Raw genomic sequence first — 11,902 nt, 5'->3', positions numbered from 1 at the left:
GTAACTCGCTCCATGCTGCAGGATTTGCGGGTAACCGCGTCGCTTCCCAGATTTAAAATGCCGACTACCATCGCAGATCTCAATACACGCCAAAGAAGTGAGAGAAAGAGAGAGGTGGCACCAAGCACGCGATTTTCAACTCCCCTCACCCTCAACACGTGCTGGACTACGATCTAATGTTAATTTAACATATATGCCAGAAAATTTTGACAGTTCCACCACCACCCAAATGTATCGAGGATTCTAAATAGGTGGATTTTATAAATATAAACCTAAATAAATAACTAGCTGAGAGGATCTATTTAACGTGAATCATTAGCTTTATGAGCGACTTATGATACACATAAATACGAAAAAGTGATGCCTAACTAATTTATTTAGGCATTACTTCTTCAAAGTTATAGGTAGCCTTATAGGTACCAAAATAGTTCTTCCATGTCACCTAATATTCAAATATATACTTATGACACCCACCTATTTGGGTACATTTTTAGTGACGCACTATGAGTTTGGTCAAAAGCTACTATGCTAGCGAAAGCGTCGCTCTTCTTCAACGGCGTCGTCGCCATCAATTCGAGAAGATCGCCCGACTTCGAAGCCCGTAAGTTTCTTGCCTCGCGTCTACGTTCTCTTTGATTGCACTGTTTGGCTCTGCCCTGCTTCTTGATGTGTTTGTTGGCTTTTCTAGATTGTGCGAAATGGCGATCTTTTTGTTTAGATCTTATTTATAGAGTTTTAAAGTGAACTCGAGCACAAACTAGTTGAAATCTTTGAATGTTTTGTTGTGTTTAGAAGATCGTCCCAAGTTCATTTCGAAATGGATAGAGATTTGGAGTGCCCTGTTTGTCGCTTATTGTGTTAACGTATATTCATAGGTTCCAAACGAACCGATATTTATGTTATATCTGATGCTTTATCTGTTGATTTAATCCATTGAGATCACAATAAGTTTTAATCCATTGACATTCGTACTGCAAAGAAGCTAAATTGTTATATTTGGCATCAGACTATAAGTTCATAATATTCTCTTTTAAGGATCAGCATTCAGTTGATTCCTAATATTTCTTTTCAGAAATCTACATAACAGACATTTAAAAAAAAGACTTCCTGTGCCTTCTTCATATTTGTTTAATTTTTCCTTCTTGTTTGTTAGCCCATCATCTGCTCAATTTCCGTTCCTATATTGCTATATTAACTCTGTTCTGGGCCACTTCTCTTTTGCAAGCTCTTAACTTGGCCTTACAGTAGGAGGTTAACTTATCTACATATTCAACTAATTTCCCATTTCATTTCTTTTTCTCCTTTCATAGTTCTTGCTCTTAATCGACGGCAAATATTATAAGTTAATTCTGTTGAATTGTGCCTGAATTTTTTTCAGTTTTTGTTAACAGCATCTCGATTTTCTGATGTTGATTGAGGATTACTTTGGGCTTTCTGATATTCAGAGATAACGCGACTTTCTTTTTATATGTACAGATGCTTTCAGCTTTTATTTCAAAACTGTCAACATTTTCTAAATTTTGTACACCTTGTGAATTTAGTTAGTACACTGGATATCCCAACTCTGAAGGATATAGGACCTTCCCAGATAATGTTTTTCACATCAAAGTGTCAATTTGTTCAGTTATTGCATGAAGATCTTTACAATATGCATCTTTTCTTGATAAAATAGGAGCAAGGCACCGAATTAAAGATAGCTAGAGAGGTTTTTGCTGGTTATTGAGCTCCTTCCTAACCTACACAAGTGTAGGATGCAGGGGCTATGCTTTTCCAAGTGCGGGTTTACAAGAGTTATGGCCGTGATTCAGATCATAATAGGCGTGTTCGTCATCTTCATCAGCATTGCCAACCTCCATCGCTTCTACTCTACCAGCCCCTTATTCCATGACAACAAAGATGCATCCCAGAAGTTCCATACTCTCAAGGAGGGATACGCAGACTTCGATCTAAAGGCTCTTTCTGACCGGGTTGACGACGTTGTCACACAGCTCTCGGAGCTTCAGGAAAAGCTCGAATCCACTGTTCAAAATATTGGGAAGAACAAGAACAAGGACAACACCAAGAAGGAAGCTGCGTTAGCTCAGAACATCACTATGTCTGAGTTCAAGAGGTTCCTTGAAGAGGAGGTGATCCAGCCCCTCTACAGTGCGCACATTGCCCTCAGGCTGATTCGAATACCCCAACCAGAGGATGGATCCGTGTCAGGTTCTATAGTGGAGGACCCCCTGATCAATTTCTTCACGGTGGAGGAAACTCGTAAATACATCACGTCCAAGGGAAACCGAGGCGCAAAGCTCAGCGTCTATTCAACAAATAAGACCTACAACACTATAGGTCATGCTTGCGTGCTCATGAGGAAGGAACTCGAGGAGTACATGAACTACGACATCGGATCCTATTGCAACGATGACTGGAACTTGGGCCAGAAGCTAATGTTGGGGGGTTGCGATCCCCTCCCAAGGAGGCGGTGCTTGACCCGCGCATCGAAGCTCTACCAGCGGCCTCTCCCGATCAATGAGTCTCTATGGACAATGCCGGACAACCGCAACGTGCGGTGGAGCAAGTACCAATGCCGGGACTTCAAGTGCTTATCGAGCAAAAATCCCAGGAGGGGATTCTCTAAGTGCATCGGGTGCTTTGAATTGGAGAAAGAGAAGGTGAAATGGGTCAAGAATGGCTCACTTGCAGACTTTCTCATTAAGGATGTGCTTGCAGTGAAGCCTGGGGAGATCAGGATTGGACTCGACGTTAGCATTGGCACTGGGAGCTTTGCTGCCAGAATGAGGGAGTTCGATGTGACTATAATTTCGACTGCGCTGAACGTAGGCGCGCCATTCAGTGAGATGATAGCTCTGAGAGGACTCATCCCGCTTTACACCACAGTGAGTCAGCGGCTGCCGTTGTTCGACAACACTATGGATATGATCCATACGAGTGTGTTCCTCGACGGATGGATCGACCTCCAGTTGCTGGACTTCATCCTGTTTGACTGGGATCGTGTGCTGAGGCCAGGGGGGCTGCTCTGGGTGGATAAGTTCTTCTGCAGCAGAAAGGATCTGGACGATTTCATGTACATGTTCCTGCAGTTCAGGTACAAGAAGCACAAGTGGGTGGTTTCATTCAAGTCCAAGGATGAGGTATACCTCTCTGCATTGTTAGAGAAGCCCCCTAGATCACTATGATCTCTTGTGATTGGTGTCTAACTCGAGGTTGATAGTCCATACAAAGATCGATTTCCGGGATACTTGTTTGTTGTAACCTGTTACCTAGTGAATCTCATGCTTGGGCATGATCAGATTTATTGTCCCTTTTATTTTCCTTATATTTTTCTAATGCATTATTGTCATGATACTAACAGTCATTCTAAATACAAGGGTAATAGTTGTTCCAGTATCAATTAAAATTCTCAATTAAGCATCAGTGTTTTGTGCAGTCTTTCTAATGTATTTTGGTGTTTACTGATACGAGATGAGTCCTGGTTCTGAGACAAGCTTTAATATGCTTTCGTTGCACAGTATATTTCCTACCACCATTGTGGCTTTCTTGACAAATATCTCCTAGACTCTATAAAGTAAAGAAGAGAACTATTTTAATAAGCAGAGAAACCCAAAATTTGAAAGAATGGCATATTACCATATTAGTCATTTTAGATGTCTCTCAATTCCCTCGTCAGGAGTACTGCACTGTGACACCCAGATTTAAAATGAAAAAAAAAATATTTTGCCGGTGACCTACTCCCTGTCCTCCTCTACATTTTTTTTTCGTGTACGCCACCTGCTGTTCCTCTTCCACCCCACCACCACCATCTCTTCCTCCCTCCCTCTTCTTCTATCGTGCTGTCGACACCGGAGCCGACGAAGCCCCGGCCCCGGCGCTGAACCGTGCGGATCCAAGCCCTAAACCACTCTTCGAAAGCCCTAACTCTCTCATGTATTTGCGGTAGTTATCTTCTCCAGCTCACCTTCATCGGAGTTCCTGTCGACCGACAACTTTTCTTCTTTACCCATCCGGTCCAAGAGCTCTGTCTAATAGGCTAATGGTGTGGGAGAAGTGGATATCATTCTTAGTGGGCTTCAAGCCTCTTAGTAGGGGGGGACCTCCATGGCCGCCGGCCATGGAGTGCACCCCGTGGCCTCATCAGCCACCCCGACTGCTGGGTGAGCTACTCCCACTCCCACCGTGGGCGTTGGAATGGTCTTAAAACCTCTACACCGCGGGCTCGAGCTACGGCCCCATTGTCGTCGAGCTCGAGTCCCTCCTCCTCTTTTTCCTTTCCCTTTCCTCCGACTAACCACCCACTCTTAGGTGATGTGCATAGGTCGCTGGTCTCGAGGTTTGGTTGCTAGCAACATCAGTCACCGACAGCAACCTTGACCTCCCTCCTCCTCTGTCTCCTTCCCTTGGAAGGAGATTGTGAGAGAGTGTGGGGGTTAAGCAAACCCCCACCTATCTCTTGGTGGGCTGTGTTTTAGACTGCAGCCTATGAAACCCCTCACTTAGTGGGCTGCGATTTAGATCGCAACCCGTGAAACCCATTCTCGGTGGGCTGCGGATAAGACTGCAGCCTACCAAGGTCCTCTTGCCTTGCTGGATTGGGCTCGAGCCTAATCCAGCACCACCACTGGGTGCCAACCAGCTGGGCTAGGCTTAAAGCCCAGTCTAGGCCCATGGAGATGTTTTGTACCTATAAGCCTCATTTCCTTACCCTCACTTTATTAATTAGTCTAACTATTTCCCTAAAAAATAATTTTTTATTATCTAAATAGAGTAAATTTTAGGATAATATGAATCGTAGGAAACCCTTGACGCATATCATTGATCAGGATTTGAATTATACCCCAGATAGCCCCCCTTAAATAATATTAAGTGATCTGAAGAACATGGTAGAATAAACGTAGAGACCGAATACACCCACCTGCACCTAAGAGTTGAACCTAAATCCTATGAGAGGGTAATTAATTTCATTAATTCACTAACCCTATGTATGACTTTATTAGCATGAATTATTAAGCTCGACACATCGCGAGGAGGATTTCGGTATTCCGGAGGAGCTGGCTAGTTGAGAAGGATTAGAGTATTGTGGATATCCCTAAGCGAGTAGATTTTATGAGTCTAAAATGATGTAATTGCTTGACAGTATACTATTCATGATGTTATAATATGATATTGCTAGCGTATGCATTTAGTGTAACCATTGTTCATCTTGCATGAAATACTCTTGTATATATTTTTGTGATAAATGTAGAGATCATGATGACTATGACATAACTTATATAATAACCGACACTACACTACTTGCACCTATCATTAGCTAACTGAGTTTTGACTAGGCAATGCCCTCCACTCACTCAACTCAGGTTTAATAGTGGAGTGTATCGTATAGTACTTATATTATTAGCAGGCTATACCTGAGGTTGTTAGCCTGAGTGGCATTCAGGTAATTACACTACCTTGTTAGAATGAGATTACGATGATAGTAGAAATATGACTATGAGGTGAGGATATACCTTTAGCGGTACGTCGGGTCATGGCATCCACTTATGAGTTGAGGGCTCTTGACGATTTTGCTGTGAGCGAAGATGATTTGGAGAGAGTGAGATATGGGTTTACGACCGGGGTCCTTAGTCTGATGGCTAAAGACAATCGGTTACATGCACCATCGCGATACATGTTTAGATGATATTACCGCTAAAAGTGTATATATCTCTCCTCAATGCATGAGATGGTGAGCACATGATATCTAACCCTCCTTGAATTGTGTGAATATGAGGAAAACTACCCTTTGAATTCTATGCTAATATGTGAATGCTATGCTAATATGTGAATGCTATGATTGGGATTATATATAAGTAAGAGATTTGTATCAAACTTTATAGTGTAAGCTTATCTTAATATAATTAGGAGTTGGCATGTTTAAGGACAACACTGTGTAGTCTCTATCGTTTGCATTGAGTAAGTAATTCATTGTAAGTTATTTGAATATGCTTATTGTATTGTTAGCAATTATGGGCATGCATTGAAATATGTAATTGATTATATTGTTATAGATTATATGAATTCTACTCGCTAGATTGTGTACTCACCACCTCTTGATGATATCATTTCATATTTAAAAGAAGCAGATGCGAGTAACGAGGAGTAGCTGTCTTTACTTCACTTGGAGTTTACTTATATTTCTACTAGTTGCATTGAGCCTCTGCGAGGGTATTATGATTTAAATTGTATTTTGGATATATATCTTTAAAGACTTGTTATGGCCTATAGAACTTGTATCCAGACTTATATTTTGCTTGGAATCATTTATAGTATGAATCCATATTTTTGTGTGTTTTGTGGAAACATGTTACTAACAAGTCACGTGATGCACTGCGTTGGAAATTTACTCACGTGGTAAACATGTATATTTAGAGATTAGTGTATTTCATGCACATTCTTCAATAGTAATTACGTGGTACTTTTGGAATAATCTCAATCAAATATTTATCATTAGGAGATTATCTTGGATAGTTTATTCTTCCTATTTTAATACTATCTTTTGTATTAAAGTGAGATCATTGCGATCTAAACTTTAGGTCTAGGTAATTATCTCACTGTGTATTTTGTTTTATTGATAGTGAACTCTAGTCATCTATGTCGAAAATTGTATGTTATAAGCTCAACCATTTAAATATTCTTATTCCGCATTTATTTACTGTTTAGATTTTCGAGCTTACATGCATAAGCTTGCAAACGAGAATTACATGCGTTATAAACCTATTGAAGGGCTTACATGTATAAATTGGCAAACAGGGTTTATAAACCCACAAATCAATAATTTAAAACTTTATTATTACTAAAATAATAATATTTTAAACTTTTTCATTAAAATCAAAGAACATTTTGATTCATTAATTTTATATATTATTTATTTTTCTTCAAAATAATTTTTTTTTAAATTTTTTTTACATTACAATAAAAATAATAATTTTACTTTAACTTAGTTTAAGATACTTAAATTAAGAAAAAAAAATATACCCTCAAATCCAACAAGGACTAGAGTATGATGAGTCTATTTCGTACTAAATGCCAGGAGGAGAGGAACAATCATGAGTTCGTCATCTTCTCTTGAATATTCCACACGTCTTCGACTTCTTGCAACATATTGAACGGTGGGGGAGCACAGTGTAGCATATTGCGTGTTGGGAAAAACAACGATATCTAAAAGGACGAGACGAGAAGTCACTCTCCCTTACCACGTAAAACTAAAGTAGGAGCAACTGCAGTGCTTACAAAAACTACGTGCTTAGTCACATACTAGAAATGGGCAGTAGTAGAAGACTGGAATTATTTGAGACTTTTAAGGGGAATTTGGCTGTTCTTAGGATATAGGAATTTTTTCTGAAAATTTGTGAAGGATTACTTTTCTTCAGAAATAATCAAGTGAAAGAAAATATATCCCACCTTATTTTCTTTAACTACACTCGGCCCTCTTCCTTCCGTTCTTCTTTCACTCCCTTTCTCATCCTATACTCGCCCTCTCCTTTCACTGTCACCGCCCTTCTCCTCCTCTGCCTACCACCACCATCCTCTTCCTCCCTTCTCTCTTCTTAAATTTTTCCTTCAAAATTTTCTAAAGCATCCAAACAAGATAAATTAAATTAATGCCAAGAAAAAAATTTCACATAGAATTCTTTAACGACATTTTCAATTCCTACTACATTAGAAACTCCCTATTATAAATTATTCATTAGTTATCCAGACGGGCCTTGGGTGCTACCATGTCACCCTGCTTGTTGTTGAAAGAGATTACAAAGTTAAAATTTTATCAAAAAACAAAACACCTTAATTTTGTTTTCATTATTATTTGACTTTAATTATAAGGAAACAATTTTAAAATTAAATAAAATTCACATATAACACCTTATATTTTTACTAGCCTTACGATATAACGAATATGTGCAGAAAATACCATGCCGTTAGATCAATTAGTTAAACTTAACCAAAGCTCTGAGTTACGTTAATTATACTATAAAGAAAAATATGAAAATATCTTCAACCAAGTCATAGTAAGCGTATTTTAGTTATTTAGAAATAAGGGCATTGTAATCATTGTAAATTAAAAATATCTCTGCCTAACATAATATCTCACGATTTTAGTTCAAATCTAACCTAAGATATTTTGTACGCATATTCGCTAAATCATAGGATTCGATTTGTAAATAGTAAATTTTATAGGGTTTAAACTGTAATTACGTTATAAAGGATATTCTAGTATTAAATGAAGGATATTTTAGATGATTTGATTTGATTACTTATTTAAAACTGACAAAATACTTTCTATTTCGTCTTAAATAAATATTTATATGGTAGGACAGCAAAGATATTGAAAGCAAAAAAAAGTGTGTGTGTGTTTATTTTTTATAATTTCCTCATAAAGTTTGTACATGTCATTGTCCTCAAACTAATTTTGCACACCTTTGAGAGAGAGAGAGAGAAGTACGAGTGCGACGAGGAACAAGTGGGCAAGTTGGCATTAAAAAAGTACAATGGAGAGGTCAGGAGAGACAATTATGTGGTTAATCTTTTTAAGACGCATGGTCGGTGGATTTGGAGATCTTGGAGGTCTATTTCTTTGACCAGTATTTCGATATCCATCTAATTAAGGATTACCATATTCGTAGTATTAGTCCGCAAATCTCGGAGTATCTGAATTATTTAGGCCATAATCTCCTAACTTCCAAGTAATGATTGATTAACCAAGACAATATTGATTACCTTGTCATCTAATCAACAAAGGCATGTGGTTGCTATTCTAATTTGGAGTAGAAGGAATACGATGCTTATTTATAGTTATCAGGATGGGAGGAATCTAATAATAAAACACTCTCTTCTCATTATTTATAAATAGAGCTCCCTTGTTGTTAAAAAAAAAAAAAAATCTAAGGTTTGATTTAGTTCCATGTTGTTGTAGTTTGATATTTTATAGGCTTGATTTTGCTCTATATGTAACTAAATGAACGGATTAGCTTTATTTATAATATAGTCATTGTATCATCTTATTTATAATTTTATCTAAAAAGATAATAATCAATATAGCCCCTTAGAGCAATTAAGGAGTTAGTTTGAGTATTTTATTGGACATGATTGGCTTTTGCTGCCCTCCTTCTCTTAGGGTTGTTGTCGGCCTCCTCTCTCCTCTCCTTTCTCGCCTTGTCGGGAGTGGCTAAGAGGAGGGGAGCCGTATTTTCCTTCTTTTCTCCTCTCATTCTCTCATTCCTCTCTCCATCAATTTTATCTCTTCTTTCTCTTTTCCTTTTGTTCTTGGTTTGCTCAGTGTCTGATGATAGGTGGGTTTCTCTTCCCTCGAAGGCACTTATTGGTTTTCTTTCTTTTCTCATTTTTTGGTTAGTGGTGTAGAGGAAGGTGCGAGGGGGTTGATTGGTTATGCCATAGGTAATTAGAAGTTTTGTGAGGTTTTTCACTAAGGTGATTCATCCTTGCTATTTGTAGTGTTAGTTTGCATCTTGTCTTCCTCACTCATCCCCTTATTTTGATAGTCGAAGTTTATTCGTTACTTTTTTCCCCAATATTATTCTCTACATGTTTAATTTGTTACTTTTTTACTCTAAGATTTTGGTGAATGACGAGTTGTACGTGCGCGCCTAGGTGAGCAGAGGTTGCGATGTCATTTCTAAATGTCAAGCCCTTCTACATCCCTGTTTCTACTAGGGATAGGTGTTCATAATCTTGCTTGTTCGGCTTTATCCACCAAATCTTCTTGATGGAATAAATTTTATGACTACGGTCTTTCTCTCTCTCAAAAAAAGAATTTTATGTGTTTTCCCAGCTTAATGTCATGTTTTATATATTAGAATTTATAATTTTTTTAAGTTATTGGGGTTTGTTATAAGAGTCAGCACCCTATCTCCCCTATTTTATTGTTGGGTATTTTGCTTTTTTTTTTCTTTGTTAGGGTTTGATATCTCTTATTTTCTAGTATAGAAAATTTTAGGGCTTCTCTTAGTAGTTCTCATGTATCGTGCGTTGTAACTTTTTTATTTTCTAAGTGATATTCTGCCTATTAGCTTAGTCCACTTAGTCTATGGAAGAATTAAAAATAAACTTTTACAAATTATTTAAAAATAGGTTAGTGGGGCAATTCTTTTTATATAAGTTAGTCTATGATAATTTCCTAACAATTATGATTGCAAAGAAGAAAGAAAATTAATTTTTAGAAAAACTTGTTTAGGATCTACATTTGTTGCTTTTGATGTAAAATTATTTTTTCACTTTCCTAAAATTTATGTGAGCAAAAATAGCAATTTAAAACATTTTCTAATCTAACCAGAGATGCATAAATATGATATACATAAAATAGTCCCATGAAATCAAGAGGCCATTATCAATAAATGGTCCCATAAATCTTTACAAATTTGGTATATATAAAATATTACTTTATTTCTTTTCTTAATTGCAAAATATGAAAAACTATGAACTATAAAAAAGTATAAGGAAAAAAATGGATTAACAAGAAATTTAAACATTGCTAACACTGTAATTTTAAGATTAACATTTTAATACATATATTAACATTGTTAAATAAGTAAATTATATCTTGTATCAACCATGAAGATATAAGACACATAGTTGAAATAATAGAATGAAAGATCTTACTTTTTGGTGATATAGAAAAGCTTTTGATTAAACCGTAGAGGAGATTCCTAGGAAAAAGATGAAGGATGCCCTAGACCTATTTTGAAGTTAGAAGATAATGGGAATGATGCTAAAAGTGAGAGCGAAATATTCTTTCATTGCCAACAGTTTTTTTTTTCGAAGAGTTATATTAGCTTTGCCCCTCATCCCGCTTGGGTAAGGGGGAGTCCAAAATGAGAAGATTACATAGTTTCGAGGGGATCAGCCTGCCGATCCAATCCAATCCCTACAAGATCTTAGGCATCCCTTGGCTGCTATTCAATCTACAGCTCGATTTGCCTCACGGTACACATGGTGGATTCGGACATTTCTGATCTAAGTCAACCTACACCGACTTACCTCCACTATGTTCATAATACCCGAAGAGTTAGTTTCCTCACCTCTAAGGATCATTTCCATTACCAAGGAGTCTGTTTTGAGCATTATGTCCATCCCTCGCTCAACCATCATAAGCCTTAGCCTAAGGGCCCATGGTTTCAAAAAAATGGTAGAGCTCTTGGGACATGGTTCCCATACCACCCATAACAGCTCCCATTTGTTATTCCTAGCGACCTCTTCGGCTCCACCTTGGGTCGTGTCTCCGTCCTTGTTTATTTTCACCCAGCCTACGTTTGACGCCTCCTACTTGGCTGCCCTCCTGACGACAGCCTCTTCAGCCATCTGCCTGGCGCGCCACACTACAGTTCTCATGCACACTGGAGAATCACCGAAGACCATAGCATTTCACTGCTTCCATATCTGCCAAAGTGTTGTCGCAATAACCGCCTTTAATGCCTTGGCCTAGCCTGCCTCCTCAAGCCATGCAGCACATAACCAATCTATACTACAACCAGGTTTGGTGCATGGATGAGCTCACATAAGCCTCTTTCATACCTCACAGCTATACGCGTAGTAAAGAAGAGATAATCACTCGTCTCTTCATGAAGGCTACAGAGCACACAACTCTCCTCCGGGCCAATTGTCATGCCATGGAGGAACCTCCTTGTTGGAAGTTAGTTCCATACGAGTTCCCAACAGAAGGAAAGAACCCTCGGTGCCGCCGGCAGCCTTCTTAGCCTTTTTCATGGGAACATTAGCAATGATTTTTTTTTATTACGAAGAACTCATGATTTGTAGCCTCTTCAACTGATAGGCCATCCCATCGTACTAGAAGGGCAATATTGAAAAGAAAAAGGAAAAAGCCTCAGCTAAAGCTCAAAAAAGAGAGTAG

General features: G+C 38.2%; 1 protein-coding gene across 4 annotated transcripts; it reads left to right on the top strand.

Annotated features, from left to right (window-relative positions):
* The first annotated feature begins 372 nt into the window (after nt 1–372).
* On the top strand, nt 373–3,403 carry LOC140766137 (probable methyltransferase At1g29790). 4 transcript variants are annotated; one of them, XM_073105582.1, is made up of 2 exons: nt 373–601; nt 1,751–3,403. In XM_073105582.1, exons 1-2 carry the CDS (start codon nt 504–506, stop codon nt 3,180–3,182), a joined length of 1,530 nt encoding a protein of 509 aa, XP_072961683.1. In that variant the 5' UTR covers nt 373–503; the 3' UTR covers nt 3,183–3,403. The 4 variants fall into 4 exon arrangements, with proteins under 4 accessions (XP_072961683.1, XP_072961684.1, XP_072961685.1 ...); XM_073105583.1 differs by having other exon boundaries at nt 454–601; nt 1,673–3,403; XM_073105584.1 differs by having other exon boundaries at nt 481–601; nt 1,746–3,403.
* The last annotated feature ends 8,499 nt before the right edge of the window (nt 3,404–11,902 follow it).

This window comes from Typha angustifolia, chromosome 8, assembly GCF_048772165.1.
Source record: "Typha angustifolia cultivar Huaian chromosome 8, ASM4877216v1, whole genome shotgun sequence".
In the NCBI taxonomy this organism is placed as follows: Eukaryota; Viridiplantae; Streptophyta; class Magnoliopsida; order Poales; family Typhaceae; genus Typha; species Typha angustifolia.
Note: the sequence above shows the minus strand (reverse complement) of the source record. Positions and strands in the feature narration are given on the sequence as shown.

Excerpts from the sequence above, each read along its gene's own strand:
- LOC140766137 (XM_073105582.1), top strand. The coding sequence starts at position 504 with ATGAGTTTGGTCAAAAGCTACTATGCTAGCGAAAGCGTCGCTCTTCTT. Across the intron at positions 602-1,750 it reads ATCGCCCGACTTCGAAGCCC|GATGCAGGGGCTATGCTTTT; the intron begins GTAAGTTTCTTG and ends ACACAAGTGTAG.